Source organism: Rhinatrema bivittatum, chromosome 12, assembly GCF_901001135.1.
Source record: "Rhinatrema bivittatum chromosome 12, aRhiBiv1.1, whole genome shotgun sequence".
NCBI classification, from domain to species: domain Eukaryota; kingdom Metazoa; phylum Chordata; class Amphibia; order Gymnophiona; family Rhinatrematidae; genus Rhinatrema; species Rhinatrema bivittatum.
In genome coordinates, this window is record NC_042626.1 from 64,531,174 (window position 1) to 64,548,865 (window position 17,692).

Sequence of the window (17,692 nt, forward strand, 5' to 3'; positions counted from 1 at the left end):
AGATAATGATCAGAAGGATGGTAGGATCTCATGTCATGCCATTTGTGAGACATAGAGATAAGAGGAGAGAGGGAGATGTAAAAGACTGATGCTTGGGCTAACAAATTTGAAGAAGTGATTGGCTTTGTGATAGTCTTAGAGAGGCAATCAGAGACAGTAATTGTCAGATGACACAGTTTATTTTATTTATTTATTTATTTTATTTTATATTTCTCTTTTTGGCACTTCAAAGTGGATTACATTCAGATACTGTAGGTATTTCCCTATCTCCAGAGGTTTGCAATCTAAGGGGTGAATTGTAAAAGTGTTGCTCATGTTAAAAGACCCAAAGTTATGTGGCTGGGAGAGGAAATACTCTAGAACATAAGATCATAAGAAATTGCCATGCTGGGTCAGACCAAGGGTCCATCAAGCCCAGCATCCTGTTTCCAACAGAGGCCAAAACTAGGCCACAAGAACCTGGCAATTACCCAAACACTAAGAAGATCCCATGCTACTGATGCAATTAATAGCAGTGGCTATTCTCTAAGTATAATTGATTAATAGCCATTAATGGACTTCTCCTCCAAGAACTTATCCAAACCTTTTTTGAACCCAGCTACACTAACTGCACTAACCACATCCTCTGGCAACAAATTCCAGAGCTTTATTGTGCGTTGAGTGAAAAAGAATTTTCTCCGATTAGACTTAAATGTGCTACTTGCTAACTTCATGGAATGCCCCCTAGTCCTTCTATTATTCGAAAGTGTAAATAACTGAGTCACATCTACTCGTTCAAGACCTCTCATGATCTTAAAGACCTCTATTATATCCCCCCCTCAGCCGTCTCTTCTCCAAGCTGAACAGCCCTAACCTAGACTCACCAGGGATAGAGGGTTACACATAGGGTGAAGGGGAAGAGGGTAATCAGGGTCACTTTGAATTAAGGGGTAGCCTAGAGATGTAGATTTAGCGTTACCAGGGAAAAGAGAAGGAGGGGGTTGGAGTAAGAGAACCCCATAGTCACTATTAGCCATCTGCTGTTTGTCACTGTGATTCTGCATTCCCAGTCTGCAGTAGTCTTTTAGCTACCTGAGCTCATCAAGTATGTGTAAAGCATAGGCAGAGAAAAGGAGAGGGGCCCACAGGGACCATGAACCCCCCCCCACTCCCAAATCCAGGCTGCCATTGGCAATGACCACTCCCTTTTCCTAAATTTCCATCTGTCTCCCTACTTACTGTGCATATGTGGAAGCTGGAAAGTACAAGAGAGTTGAGACCTCCTTTGGCTAGAGTGCAGAGAATAAGAGCTCTTATGGCACTCTGCACCCTGCGGTCCAACTCCTCCTGAAAGTCCGGCGAGGACAGGATTGAGGGAGGGGGATGAGGCATCACCTGTGCCGCCTCGGTTCTTCGAGAGGGCGCGCTGCCTGGAACCGATATCGGTGGGGAACGCCTGGGTTTATCAGAGGATGGGGCCTCCATACCACGGGGTTGCTTCGGTGGTGGTAGGGAAGCCACTGACACCGCACCAGAACCAGAGCAATGCGCCAACAGCGATCGGTGTCTATACTTGCGGGATCTCCCACGGTGCTCAGCCCAGTCTTTCCCCGGCGCCGAGAAGGTGGAGGATCCCGATGTCCTGGAAACCGGTGAGACCTTGGGGGACCAGTTAACCCGCCCCTCAGTCTGTAGTCTATGCTATTGGGTTCCCCATGACCCTCGAGTGTCGATGACTCTGACGCGGGTGTAGATGGAGCAGACTTTATGGGGCCAAAAAGTGTCTTCATTTTATCGAGGCGAGCACAACGGCCCTTGGGGGTCATCTGATCACACAGTTGACACCCTCGGAAGTCATGCGATGCCCCCAGGCAGAGGATGCAAACCTGATGCGAATCTGTGATGGACATGGTGCGCGGGCACGGGGGGCACCGACAAAAGCTGGACGACACCATGAAAAATAGCCTGCGCACGGTCGATGACCAGGGGCCATCGAGAAGTGAGATGCCGGGAATCGACCGTGAAGAAGGAAGAAAAATGTTTACATACCATGCCGAGGAGGATACACTGACCGCGAAGGAGGACCCAATGATGGACAGGGAGAAAAATTGCGAATTTAAAGCGCAAAAAGGCAAAATAAGCGGAGTTTCAAAACCCATGAGGCAAGGGTGCCAACACCAAAGACTGGCCACCTGACACTCTATAGGCATTTCAGTAAAGAATGCCTTTATGGATGAGCCCTGCCTGCATCATCCAGACGCAATGCGGCCCTTTGCCTTAGAAGTTGATGCTTCTACTCTGGGTGTAGGGGTTGTCCTGAGCCAACACACTCCAGAAGGAGTACTTTGTCCATGTTCCTTCTTTTCAAAGAAGTTCTCGCTGGCTGAGCATAACTACAGCATTGGAGATTGAGAAATTTGGAGTGTCAAATTAGCCCTCAAGGAGTGGCGCCATCCACTCGTAGGAGCCCAACACCATCTAACAATATATACGGACCACAAGAACCTCGAATACCTACATGAAACTCAGCAGCTAAATGCAAGACAGGTCCATTGGTGGTTGTTCTTAACTTGTTTTAACTTCGAATTGCAGTATTGCCCAGCACTCAAAAATCAATGGGAAATTGAATTGTGGCTAGTTTGGAGTCATTACTAAGGACTGGAGTGGTGCAAGGGTTTTGGAGAATAGATATAAAACATTGCAAGATTTGCCACAAAGAGATGGGAGTCCAGTTCCAGGTTTTGGTCTTAGGTTTAAAAGAGAGGAAAGATCTCCACATGGTTGTCAAACACACAAGCTGAAACTATTAGAATTCAGTCTTTTGCATAAAACCTTATTTATTGATTGAACTGGGACTAAACTCATGACACTAAGGATAAGCCACATGCTAGATATAAGAACCATGAGTTAGCAATGCAGATTTTAAAAGCTACAAATTATGTGTGTATATATACATACGTGAGTTTTAAAAAAGGGGTGGAATTGGGGCATGTCAGGGTCGTTCTGGGGCAGGATCAAAATTAATACATAAGAACATGCCATACTGGGTTAGACCAAGGGTCCATCAAGCCCAGCATCCTGTTTCCAACAGTGGCCAATCCAGGCCATAAGAACCTGGCAAGTACCCAAAAACTAAGTCTATCCCATGTTACCGTTGCTAGTAATAGCAGTGGCTAATTTCTAAGTCAACTTAATAGCAGGTAATGGACTTCTCCTCCAAGAACTTATCCAATCCTTTTTTAAACACAGCTATACTAACTGCACTAACCACATCCTCTGGCAACAAATTCCAGAGTTTAATTGTGTGTTGAGTGAAAAAGAACTTTCTCCGATTAGTTTTAAATGTGCCACATGCTAACTTCATGGAGTGCCCCCTAGTCTTTCTATTATCTGAAAGCGTAAATAACTGATTCACATCTACCCGTTCTAGACCTCTCATGATTTTAAACACCTCTATCATATCCCCCCTCAGCCGTCTCTTCTCCAAGCTGAAAAGGCCTAACCTCTTTAGTCTTTCCTCATAGGGGAGTTGTTCCATTCCCTTTATCATTTTGGTAGCCCTTCTCTGTACCTTCTCCATCGCAATTATATCTTTTTTGAGATTTTGTGGGGTCTCACCATGGAGCGATACAGAGGCATTATGATATTTTCCGTTTTATTCACCATTCCCTTTCTAATAATTCCCAACATTGCTTGCTTTTTTGACTGCCGCAGCACACTAAACTGACGATTTCAATGTGTTATCCACTACGACGCCTAGATCTCTTTCTTGGGTAGTAGCACCTAATATGGAACCTAACATTGTGTAACTATGGCATGGGTTGTTTTTCCCTATATGCTTCACTTTGTACTTATCCACATTAAATTTCATCTGCCATTTTGATGTCCTCGGAGGACCCAATGATGGGAATCACTCCGAGGTGGGCATCAGTGGCCTCTGGGGAACCGAGGGTCTCTCGGGCACCAGCTGTGTCTGGAGGGTGCCCAAGAAGATGTCCAGACGCTCAAGCAGGTGCGCCAGGATAGATGGCGGAGGCTCTGGCTCCGGTATGGGGGCCGGTGGCGGGGGCAGCTCAATGCTCCATAGAGCTTAGAGCATGGCGCATAACTTTGTACATCTACTTCAGGACCTAGTTTTGGGGGAACAACTCTGAGTGGCATTCTGGCACTTTTTTTCTGGGAACCAAGGAAGAGAACTTAAGCCTGCAGTGTACATCAGTTCTGCCTCTCCATAGAAAGGGAGCAGAGTTGGGGTCAACCTGTTTCAACTCTCCTGCACAAACAGAGCAGAACACAGATAATTTCTGGCCACCCAGGGCCCAGAGGAGGCACAGAAGAGCTGAGTGTTTTGGAACTGCATATCCAGAGACAGGATAGCCACATGACCCTGATTTTGGTGCAATGTCTTGACACAGTTGAGAAGGCCATGAAATCTAATGGCCAAGACTGAAAAGACATAAGGTGAATGCCTATTAGCCCTACTCCTTCTGGCACTACTAGGTGTGTCAGCTTCCGGCCAGGGTGTTAGAAATTCCATCTTTAAAACAAGCTAATTTAGCTACTTCCCATAGTTGGATCTTTTAACATTGCTGGGCCCATTTTATGGAATGAACTACCTGAGTAAATTAGATCAGACAATGATTGACTTCATTTTCATAAGTCTCTTAAAGCTCATTTCTTTAAGCAGGCATTTCCTGGTGGATCATGATCTAGTTGGTCTTAAGCTGAGATCTCTGTGTTTGAGCTTATTGTGTATTTTAAGCTTATGTATTGTGTGTGTTAATTTTGTTTTGTTTGTACAATGTTGTTAATATGCTCTAGATGTATTCTTGTATTTTATTATGCATGTGATTTTATCTACTGAGATCTGCAGATCAACAGAATACAAGATTTTTAAATAAAAAAAATAACTAAGAGGTAAATGGGTGGGGTCCATGCAGTCCACCAGAGGGATTCAACCCAGTGGGATGGTTGTTCAGACCGGGGTGGTGGATCCCCACAGCGGGAATACCTCCCATATGGACATGGCGCCTACAAGGTACATTTCCTCAACAGTGGTGCATCATGACTGGCTCTGCGTTGGCCGAGAAAACCATTGGGGGCATGTGACTTGCTGCTCTGGTGGCTTGCGTTATAGTGCTTCAGCAGCAGTGTCGCCATTTCCCCTAGGTCCGAGGGAGATGATTACCATCGTGCCCTCCTCCAGAACCCCTTCCCCCTTGTAAAGGAGGGTGGGGCATGGGGAAAGGGGGACAGGACTCCCTGCTCCCAGTGTGACTATCAACTGGGGTAGACTGTCTTCAGTAATCCCCGACCTCATTGTACTGCTGGATGGAGGCCAATGCTGGGCACCAGGGTCCATAGTGATGTCAGTGACCTCCTTGACCTTTCATTACTACAGACCAAGGAGTCTAGTATGTCCATTAATTGGAGGGCCTATCAAAATCCTGTGGCACAATGAAGTGAGGGCGGGTATGTGCCGGCTGAGGTGGGATTCTACCGTGTCCCGGCAGCGGGCACACCACTGGCCCATCTTGCCCGCCCTGTCAGGGAGGTGGAGCATGAGCATGCATAATAGGACCTGAAAGATGGTGAACTATTCCTGAGCAGGGGAAAGCCAGTGAAAACACTGGTGGATGTCTGTAGCAGTCCTGACAATCAAATTAGTCATCTGACCTGAGTATAGGGGCAAAAGGCTAATTGAACCATCTAGTGGCTGCTTCCCTCTAAATTTTCCCTCAGGATAGCTGGGTTTTTCCTGCTCCATCTCAAAAGAACCAGATGGTCATAGATCCAAGGTGGCAGCTGGGGAGCGTTATCTTTCATAAGCAGGATGAGGGGCTTAATAGTCGTCCACCAGAAATAAAAGAACCAGAGTGGCACGGCTCCTGGACAACATAAGGAGGACGGAGGGGCTTAATAGTTGGCCACTGGAAATAAAAGAACCAGATGGCCACTGGTAATAAAGACCCAGATGGCCAGAGAACTAGATTAACTTGGCTGCTGGAGACTATGATCCTTTCTAATGAGGGCAGTGAAATTAAGTAGTCCAAACTGGGGCTAAATCCTCGCCCATTCAGAATAGGTATCTGAAGGAGGAGAAGGTGGGGGAAGATAGGTAAGATTTAATTGGTGATGGTGGATGTAAACCCCAGGAAACAAATGTGCTAGGGTTGCTTTGAAGCAGCATATCCCTACTACTACTTATTTATTATATTAATTATTTGTATATTTATTTTATGTATTTTTAATTACAATGTATTCCTTTATTTAATATCCATAATTTCTTTTGCAGTACTTTCCACCATTTTTTACATATCACTGTATTTCGTGTTTGTATTTCTGTGGTTTTCTTAGCCACTTTTTTGTTTGCATGCATACTTTGACCAGACTTAGCCTTAGAAGCCTGTAGCTCTTTGTAAGTTGACATTGGCTCTTGGCTGTGGCCTGATCTAGGCAGAGTCTTGGTGGTGTCGTATACCTTTGATTTGTTAATAATCATCTTGATTGTGCTTCAATGAATATTCAAGGACTTTGAACATTTTTTATGTCCATCCCCAGATCTGTGCCTTTCAACAGCTTTGTCCCGGAGTTCTTTTGACAGCTTCTTAGTGCTCATAGTTGGATCTTTGCTTTGAAATGCACTACCCAGTAGAAAGAATCAACATGAACTACAGATTTTATCCTGTCATGTGCATCAGTACATTTAATAAAGATGGGGGCAATTCCCTTGGTGTGTGCTTTTGAAAGCGACTGGTTACACCAGAGCTTTAAAGGGTCCTTATTCAGCATGTTTTAGGGGCCAGTTCCATTCAATTTATTTGTGAAAGATATTGTGGAGGGGTTTGAAGGAAAAGTTTGTCTTTTTTGCAGAAGACACTAAGATCTTCAACAGAGTGGACACAGCTTGGAGTAGAAAGAATGAGGAGCTCTCTAAGTAAGCTTGAGGAATGGTTGAAGGTTTGTCAGCTGGGATCCGATGCCCAGAAGTACAGAGTAAAGCATTTAGAGTGCAGCAATTCATAGGAGCAGGGAAGTGATAATGCCCCTCTGTTCAGGTCATTGGTGAGGCCTTATCTGGAGTAGCTGTTTGGTTCTGGAAACCGTAGCCTCCATATTCAGCTATTGTGTGGCTCTGCTAGTTAGCTAGATAATTATATCCAGCTGACTAGTGCTGTATATTCAGCGGTACACTGCTGAATAAACCCGGCTATCTTAAAGTTAGCCAGATAGGTTTATGCAGCTAACTTTAGGACAGAGTTAGCTGGATAGGGAATAGGGAGTTAGCTGAATAACTTATCCGGCTAACTCATCTCCTTCTCGGAACTCCTTTGGACCGCCTTTGGAATGTCCCTCACTTATTTGGCCAAATTCTAGCTGGACAAATAATTATCCGCTAGAATTTAGCTAGATAATTTGCCATATTTTCATTTAGTCAAATATTTTCTTAGTTATCCAGCTAAATACATTTGAATATGGACCTCCATATTTCCAAAAGGATAGAGAAAGGATAGAAGCAGCCTAGAGAAAAGCAACCAAAGTAGTGTGAGGTCTGCACCAAAAAACTCGAGTTGAGACTAGAAGACCTAAATATATATACCCTGGAAGAAAAGATACAGATTTTTAAATGCCTCAAAGTTATTAATAATGTACAGGAATCAAACCTCTTCCAATTGAAAAAAAGCTGTAGACCCTAGGAGTCATGATATGAAACTCCAAGTGGGTAGACTTAGGAGCAATGTCAGGAAGTATTTCTTCATGGAAAGGAGATGGTGGATGCATGGAATACCCTCCCAGAAGAGGTAGGGAATATGAGAACAGTAATGGAGTTCCAAAGGGCATGGAATAAAGACAGAGAGGACAATTTTCAGCTGCTATCATGCTTAACAAGTTTGCCGGTTAAACGTATACACCTTCAAAAGATATCAACTGAAGAGAGTCAGTCTAGGGCATCTATTTAAAATGGTCAGTAATCTTCATCATGAAGCATATGGGTACAGACTTAAAGATCTAAACATATATAACCTTGAGGAAAGGGGAGATATGATAGAGACATTTAAATACCTCCAAGGAATAAATACACAGGGAGACATTTCTCTTTCAATGGAAAGGAGGGTCTAGAATGAGGGGTCATGGAAAGAGGGCAAAAACGGGTTGACTGTGGAGTAAGCTAAGAACATTTTTCTATATAGAAAGGTTGAATGATGCATGGAACAGCCTCCCTGTGGAGGTAGTGGAGACGAGGGCAGTGTCAAAATTCAAGAAAGCATGGGACAAGCACAGAGGAATCTCTGAGGGAAAGGACGGGACTATAGAGCTGAATAGGATACTGCTTGGATAATATGCTTAACAAGTGGAATATTAAGAACAATAAATGAAATAGGAGATGTGGATGAGCAGACTAGATGGGCCAAATGGTCTTTATCTGCCATCATGTTCTATGTTTCATGTCCCTTTTTTTTTCTCCTAAACTATAGAATCATTTGGCATTACATATGAAAAGCTTGCATGAGCATAAATGCCCTTGGGCACAGGCAGTGGGCAAGAAGGGAAGTGACAAAGGGTGTGTTTAGATTCTTACATTTTATTATTTATATACCACCTTTATAAATTTAGCCAAAGCAGTGTACAATAGATGAAACATTTCATCAAGCATAGCATAAAAATGGTGTACAATTGATGAAGAAGCTCATCAAATATAGCATAAAACAAGGAGACATAGCATAAACAGAAGAACATAAGAGATAACCAGACAGTGGCAATGTAAGATTAAATCTAGTTTTGTCTAGCCTTTATTCCCAAAACTTTCTCTGTTCTCTTGCAGTTGGAGAGGTTGCGTGAAACAGAATAATGAGGACATTGCACAGATTGGGAAAAAGAGAATCCGGTGAGTGCCTCGCACATTTCAATATCAACCAGCAAAACGGAAACATTTCAAATAAATAAATAAATGTGTGTTGTCCAGAGATGCTGATGATACTAAAAGAATGCAAGAAGTAGTGCAACTGTGGAGTGGAAGGAATGAATTAATTTACCACTATGGGAAATGAACCAGACAGAAGCAATAAACGGAAGGGGATTAAAGACTATAAGGTCAATATTAAAAAGTCTTTTTATCTGTATAAATGGGGAAGTACCTGGAGGAAGAACTAGAAGGATGGGAGAAAATGAGAGATGTGGAACAATAGTGGGCCAAACTAAAAGGAGCAGTTACTGAAGCGACTAATATATATGTTAGAAAAGTAAAGAAAAGCAAGAAAAGAATGAAACATATCTGGTTCACAAAGGAGGTGGCTGATGATAAAAGTTAAAAGAACAGGAAGAGCGCTCAATGTCATCTACTTGGATTTTAGCAAAGCTTTTGATACGGTCCCACGTAGGAGGCTACTGAATAAAACGAGAAGGTTGGGAGTAAGTGCCAAGGTAGTGGCCTGGATAGCAAACTGGTTGAAGGACAGAAGACAATGTGTGATGGTAAATGGAACTTACTCGGAAGAGAGAGCGGTGATGAGTGGAGTGCCGCAAGGGTCAGTGTTGGGACCAGTCCTGTTCAATATCTTTGTGAGCAACATCGCGGATGGGATAGAAGGTAAGGTTTGTCTTTTTGCGGATGACACTAAGACCTGCAACAGAGTGGACACGCCGGAAGGCATGGAGAGAATGAGAAGGGATTTAAGGAAACTGGAAGATTGGTCGAAGATATGGCAGCTGAGATTCAATGTCAAGAAGTGCAGAGTCATGCATATGGGGTGTGGAAATCCGAAAGAAATGTATTCGATGGGGGGTGAAGGGCTGATGTGCACGGAGCAGGAGAGAAACCTTGGGGTGATAGTGTCTAACGATCTGAAGTCGGCGAAACAATGTGACAAGATGATAGCTAAAGCCAGAAGAATGCTGGGCTGCATAGAGAGAGGAACATCGAGTAAGAAAAGAGAAGTGATTGTCCTTGTACAGGTCCTTAGTGAGGCCTCACCTGGAGTACTGTGTTCAGTTCTGGAGACCGTATCTCCAAAGGGACAGAGACAGAATGGAGGTGGTACAGAGAAGGGCGACCAAAAAGGTGTATGGTCTTCATCGAATGCCTTATGAGGAGAGATTGAAGAATCTAAATATGTATACCCTGGAGGAAAGGAGGAGCAGGGGTGATATGATACAGACCTTCAGACACTTGAAAGGTTTTAATGATCCAAAGTCAACGACAAACCTTTTCCATTGCAAAAAAAATCAGCAGAACCAGAGGTCACGATTTAAAACTCCAGGGAGGAAGACTCAGAACCAATGTCAGGAAGTATTTCTTCATAGAGAGGGTGGTGGATGCCTGGAATGCCCTTCTGGAGGAAGTGGTGAAGACCAGAACTGTGAAGGACTTCAAAGGGGCGTGGGATAAACACTGTAGATCCATAAAGTATAGAGGATGTGAATGAAGAGAGGGTGGCTTGCGGGAATGACGGCTACTACCTGGAGATAATACCCTTATTCAATAAACATACACACGGTTAATGCAACTCCAACATTGCTCTATGCTTCAATGGCAAAAGGAAATGTGGAAAAAAGGATTTGCATTCACAAAAAAGCGGGGAGGCTTGTTATGGCGGTTACTACCCCAAACCAAATAAGCCTGATACTTCACTTTCAATGCATATCCAGCATAACTCTGCTTCAACGGCAGGGGGTAATGAAGAAAAGATGGTTTATATTCAGACAACAACAACAAGGACTGAATTACATAGTCTGGGTAAACAAGCATGGGTGTAGCTTGCTTGTTACATCGGTTACTACCCCGAATCAATTAAGCCTGATACTTCACTTTCAATGCATATCCAGCGTAGCTTTCTGCTTCAACGGCAGGGGGGAATGAAGAAAAGATGATTTATTTTAGACAACAGCCACAAGGACTGAATTGCACAGGCTGGGTAAACAAATAAGCATGGGAGTAGCTTGCTTATTGCGGCAGTTACTACCCCTAACCAATTAAGCTAGATACTTCACTTAGATGGAGTTCCAGCACTGCTCTCTACATTAATGGTGGGGGTGGAAGGGAAATAGAACCAAAAGGTTACTAAGGGTCAAGAGTAACAGATAAGTATGAGTTAAAAAAAAAAAAAGTATGAAAGCTTGCTGGGCAGACTGGATTTTATTTATTTAAAAAATTTTCTATACTGTCATTAAGTTAAGTACCATCATAACGGTTTACAGGAAGGCACCAATATTAGTATAGGTAATTAGGAAGATTCTATCACTAAACAAGTGCCAGGATTTTACGGTAACATAGCTTGTTTATAATTATTCGTAATTGTGATTGTTATGTTCACTCATGTCCATTCTTTATTGTCTCGTATTTTAGAGTGTGTCCAATCACATTTAAAAGTAAAAGTAGAGTATGTACTCGTGTAGTTTGGGCTAGTGTGCCACAGTGTTCTGCCGATCGTTTTTTGTTTTTCTCATTATCCCTGTATACTACTCTCCTTTCTCAATGTTGTAGGCTTGTTTAAATAACCATGCTTTCAAGTGTTTTCTGAAGGTTTTGATGTCTGTTTGTAAGCGGATCTCGACAGGTATGGTGTTCCATAGCATAGGACCTGCTAAGGAAAGCGCTCTCTCTCTTACTTGGGTTAGTTTAGCTGTTCTCACTGAGGGGATTGTCAGTAATGCTTTATTTGCTGATCTTAGGTTCCTGTTGGGGACATGTAGGCGAAGGGCTGTATTCAGCCATTCGGCTTTTTCGTCGTGTATTAATTTATGTATGGTACATAGGGTTTTGTAATGTATTCTTTGCTCGATGGGTAACCAGTGCAATTCTATTAGGGTTTCAGTGATGTGGTCTCTCTTAGTTTTACCAGTCAGAATTCTGGCCGCTGTGTTCTGCATTATTTGAAGTGGTCTAATCGTTGTGTGTGGTAATCCCAGTAGGAGGGAGTTACAGTAGTCAGTGCTAGCGAAAATTAGAGCTTGTAGTACTGATCGGAAATTGTTTGTTGTCAGTAGGGGTTTTAGTCTTCTAAGGGTCATGAGTTTGGCGTATCCTTCCCTTACTTTTAGTGATATGTGTTGTTTTAGGTTAAGTTCTGTGTCAATTATTACTCCAGGGTTTCTCACTTTTTCTGAGAGTTTAATTGTTTGGTTGTTTTTGAGTGTGATAGGGTTTTGGATTAGTTCAATATTTTTGCGTTCCAGTAATAGGAATTCCGTTTTCTCTATGTTAATCACTAGTTCCATCTGGTTCAATAATTGTTTGATGATATCCAGATACATGTTTGCTATGTTCAGTGTCTTTTCAATTGTGTCATCAATGGGTAGGATTAACTGAATATCATCAGCATAAATGTAATGTGTGATGCTTAGACCCACTAGTAGGTGACATAATGGCAGTAAGTATATGTTGAATAGGGTGGCTGATAGTGCCGATCCCTGAGGGACTCCTGTTTGAAGGTTTATTTTATTTGACTTTACGTCCTTTATCTGTACTTGGTAGTATCTGTTATCTAGGTATGATTGGAACCATTTGATTGTTTTGTTACTTAATCCTATTTCTTCTAATCTATTTAGAAGTATGTTATGATTTACGGTATCAAATGCTGCTGATAGGTCAAGCATCATCAGTATGTACCGCTTACCGCTGTCAAAGCCTCTCATGATGTTATCAGTAAGGGCAAGTAGTAGCGTTTCTGTGCTGTAGTTTTTGCGAAAACCATGCTGTGATGGATATAAGATGTTATTCTCTAAGTGCTCAGAAAGTTGTTTTTGTATGGCTTTTTCTATTAGTTTTGCGATTAATGGTAAGTTTGAAACTGGTCTATAATTGTTTAGAATGTTTGGGTCACTGTTTTTTTTTCTTTAAAATGGGTTTTACAATTGCCCCTTTTAGTGAGTCTGGCATGGGCCGTTTGGTCTTCTTCTGCCATCATTTCTATGTTTCCACAGGGTCAGCCTGTGCTATCACATCCTGAAGCGCACTCTCCCTCTCTCTCGCTCTGTTTTTCTCCTTATACACTAAGGGGCAGATTTTAAAAGCCCTGCGCGCGTAAATCCAACTGGATTTATGCGCGCAGAGGGATTACGCGTGTCGAGCCTATTTTGCATGGGCCCGGCGACGCGCATATGTCCTGGGGCTTGAAAAAAGGGGCAGGGTGGGGGTGGGGCCAGATACCTCCGTAGGGCCTCTAGGTTGGGGGATCGCGTACTGGCACTTGGCCGGCGCATGCAACCTACACCTGCCGAGAGGCAGGCGCAACTTTAAAAACAAAGGTGAGGAGAGGTTTTAGGTAGGGCTGGGGGGCGGGTAAGGGAGGGGAAGGTGGTGGGGGGGCGGAAGGAAAGGTCCCTTTCGGAGCGGCCTTGGAGGGAACAGGGAAAGCCATCGGGACCCCCTTGCGCGCGCCGACCCTGGATTTTATAACATGCTCGCGGCAGCGCGCGCATGTTATAAAATCGGGCGTAGATTTATGTGCGCCGGGTTGGTAAGTCATCTTGAATGGGATCAGATGTTTTCTGTCTCAAGTGATCAGGGAAATGATTGGAATGAGTTTTCTGTCTGGTTCCTGTTGGTAAAAAATCTTGATTTCAAGTGTTGAATTCTGAAGAAGCAGTAGATAGATGAAACATTACTGATCTAGTTTTATGTTGCGCAAAGGTTTTTTCATGGATATATTTTACTATAATTGTATTCATTGCGTTGACATTTTTTATTGTCCTAGGACAAGCAGGATGGTTGTCCTCACACATGGGTGACGACATCGGAGGGAGCCCGGCACGGAAAACTTCTTTCAAATTTTCTAGAACTTTGACTGGCACACTGAGCGCGCCCGTCAGTCTCTTTCTTTCCGCAGTGCTGTTGCCTCGCGGTTGTGGAGCTCTGCTCTGGTTTTTTTTCCCAGAGTTCTCCTAGTATTGGGATTTTTTCATGTTGCTTCCGTGCCGGGGTCCCTCTTCTTCAGTCCCCCCCCCTAATCAGTAGGGCGGCGCAGTAAGTTTTTCTCCTCCTTTGCGGTCGGTTCCATGGTTATTTTGGGGAGTCTTTATCCGCCCTGCGCCGACTGCTTGCCGGCCTGAAGCATGGCTTCCTCCGGTTTTCATCGATGCCCCCAGTGCCCGCAGACCATGTGACTGATCCGCATGAAGTTCGTATTCTTTGCCTGGGGGCATCGCAGAACGACGCAGACATCGTTCTAGAAACCACCGGTTTGTTCCTGCACTTAACTTCCTTTCATTTTCTACTGTGCCTGGCAGTTCAATTTTCTGTTTCACCGACATTTTTTCTACTGGGGCATTGGAAACATTTTGCCCTCTGAAGCGCTGCAGCTTTCTAGAAAGATTCTTCAGCTCTCTCGGCAGTCTTTGCAGAGCTTGAATGACGCCATTGGTTTTGGATCCTTGCTCCTATTGGGTTTCAGTTTAAGGCCTCTGATCATTTTGAAGGGACCAGATCAGCTGTAACTCACCTTCCCCTCAAGTTGATATGGAGCTGGCAGGCTCCTGTCAGCACTGCTGGTATTTTTAAGTGCAATTGGCTTTTCCCCTCCGGGGTTGTTGAAAACAGCCTCGATTAAACAGTTTTCCATTCACTTGCTACAAGGGTCTCCCCTGAGGCAGCCACCTCGGCAAAACAAGGTCCTCGTTGGGATTCTACCAGCTGACCCCGGAACTTAAAACTCCAACATTTGGTGGAACTGTCTTTGAAGCCACTTTATCTTTAAGAACCAAGGTTTTTTTTTTAACTTTGACAGGCAGTGCCACATTAGAGTTTGGCAGTGTCAGTACAAGAGCTGCATTACTAGTTTTTAAACAAAAACATTTTTGGGGTAACGTATGCAGCTCTTACCGAATGCTGTAATTAAATGCCTTGAAATTTGTATTATTATTTGGTATATGTTTTGTGATACATGTTTTATGTGCACTTGAGGTAACTGAGTGATTGAGCAGCTCAGTATGGATGTCTAATTAGTTGTGTGTTTTGTCTGCTTCAGACATTTGTACATATTGTTGCCAGTTTAGAAACAATTGTGTCATTCTTTGAACAGCAATATTGTATCCCTTTGCATTTATTCAGGTCCATAGTTCTTAATAACATATTGTATCTGATGTATTGAGCTGGTACTATTATTGACTCACATATGTAAGTGCATTTTAGCAAATATAAAATTGTCTGGTAATTGTTTGCTCATGATTCTCTATTTTTGTCCGTCTAGGTTTTGGCTATATATGTATGCATATTAAATAATTTTGGTATGTACCATCTGGAGTCTGTTGTTTTTAATTAATTTACTAATTAATAAAGGTTTATTCAGTAATTTTTTATATATCCGTCATCAGTCCTTTTCTCCCCTTAGCTGGGGTTTTCTTGTGGTGTATGTGTGTATATATAGTTTATACCCAATGCATTCACTTCTTTATTACTACCTAATTTACCCTACTTCTTATCTATTTACTTGCAATCTACATATTTACAACAAATTATTTGGATAGGGACTCCCGACACAACAGTGTGCTTGGTTTGTCTGTCTTGCAAGGTCTCTGAGGCTTAGAACCCAACTCCATCCTTCCATAGCCCGCTTTTATTACTTCCAGGGTGTCTTCCAAACAAAGAAAAATTGCAAAACAGAAAATGGCTGATTTCCAACAGAAACATGTTATTTCTGCAGTAGTAATGTTTTTCTTCATTATTCCCATTTTTGCTGAAGGCCGCCAGTAGCTAAGGATTCCCATCCGTGAGGAAGTAATATCATATTTGTTTTCAGACAAAGCAGTGTTGCTTATCTGTAGCAGGTGTTCTCTGAGGACAGCAGGATATGAGTCCTTACAAAACCCTTCTGACTATCCAGAGAATTGCTTTCTCCTAAATTCTAGCTTGACAGTCCCTGTTCTGACCTAGGCTCCATTGGATGATGTCACCCATGATGTAAGGACTGATGATGTAAGGACTGATATCCTGCTATTTTCAGAGAATGCTTACTTTTGTGAAGACCAAACTCTTTCTTCAGCCCTGCCCCCCTGTTCATCTGACAATTTTTGTGTCTCTGCAGGAGGACAGCAAAGCGTGAGATTCTTTTGTGCGACTTTGAAGGATGCGGCAAAATCTTCTCCAACCGTCAGTACCTGAACGTAAGTATTAAATCCAGCATGAAGTGAAAAATTGTAACTGCAGCAATTCAGGCAGATTACACTGAAGGAAAGAGAATGGAGAAATTCAGGAGAGAGAAAGGAGCTTATGTTCAGCTTTGCAACCTGTTGTACCTCAGATGGTAATGGTCATTTTTATATTAGTATTCCCATTTCCACCAAAGATTACAAATCATTGAACTAGATAAAGTATAAATATGAGAGATTTCTGTGAGGTCCTGACATTGAAGTGTCATATGGAATTGAATGATGTGATCAAGCAGAAAGCTATTTTCCTCTCATGATGCCATTCTTTGATGGTATGTGTATCTGACTTTCTTAAAAAAAAATGATAAGCAAGACAGAGATATCAGGGCTTGTCCTTGTGACCTCAACATGATTTCACTCCTTCCCATCATTAATTTATGAAAGAGTGAGAAGATTATTCATAGGGGTTAGTGCATTTAGGATGCTTAATATGCTTGAAAGAAAAATGTTAATTTGAAGATGATAGCCCCCAAGTGACAGGAAGATGACAGGATATAAGAGAGGTTCAATGTAAATCAGGTAATGATTATTTTTTTCATATTTCACTGAGGAATTTGTACATGGAGAAAGGGGTTACCTATGTTTCCTGCATAGCATTCTTCTAGAGGATTCAGCAGGAAGGGTGGTGAGAACCCACTTAATAAGAGTTGACTGCTCTGTTTCCTCTGTACTGGCACCTCAAGCAACTATGCCATTCAGGACATAAAGCACCGCCCCGCCACAAGATGTTCCTCTCTATCATTACGATATAATTTGTACCCCGGTATAGCACTGTCCCATTGGTTATCCTCTTTCCACCATGTCTCTGAGATGCCAATTAAGTCTGTCATCATTTACTGCTATACATTCTAATTCTCCCATCTTACTTCTTAGACTTCTGGCATTAGCATACAAACATTTCAAAGTTTGTTTTTTGTTTGTATTTTCATTCTGCTTTTTAATTGATAGGGATAAGTTAGAATTTTTTAGCTCAGGTGAGTTTTTAGTTACAGGCACTTGGACTACTTTTCTAATTATTGGAACCTCACTGTCGGGATGCCCTAATTCTAATGCATCATTAGTATCCTTTAAAGATACCTCTCTCTGAACCATGCGCTGCTGAGCGACTGTCGGCTTTCCCCTTTGTTCTAGTTTAAAAGCTGCTCTATCTCCTTTTTAAAGATTAGCGCCAGCAGTCTGGTTCCACCCTGGTTAAGGTGGAGCCCATCCCTTCGGAAGAGACTCCCCCTTCCCCAAAAGGTTCCCCAGTTCCTAACAAAACTGAATCCCTCTTCCTTGCACCATCGTCTCATCCACGCATTGAGACTCTGGAGCTCTGCCTGCCTCTGGTGACCTGTGCATGGAACAGGGAGCATTTCAGAGAATGCTACCCTGGAAGTTCTAGATTTCAGCTTTCTACCTAGGAGCCTAAATTTGGCTCTCAGAATCTCTCTCCCACATTTTCCTATGTCATTGGTGCCCACATGTACCACGACAGCCGGCTCCTCCCCAGCACTGTCTAAAATCCTATCTAGGTGATGCATGAGGTCCGCCACCTTCGCACCAGGTAGGCATGTTACCAGGCGATCCT

At 43.0% G+C, this 17,692-nt stretch overlaps 1 protein-coding gene across 2 annotated transcripts in view; it reads left to right on the forward strand.

Annotated features, from left to right (window-relative positions):
• The window catches only part of ZNF692 (zinc finger protein 692), a 95,529-nt gene that overhangs the window by 23,084 nt on the left and 54,753 nt on the right, over window positions 1-17,692 (forward strand). For both annotated transcript variants that reach the window (XM_029572824.1, XM_029572823.1), the window contains exons 6-7: window positions 8,804-8,866; window positions 15,999-16,077. In XM_029572824.1, coding sequence (XP_029428684.1) covers window positions 8,804-8,866; window positions 15,999-16,077 — 142 coding nt within the window. The remainder of the gene's footprint in view (window positions 1-8,803; window positions 8,867-15,998; window positions 16,078-17,692) is intronic.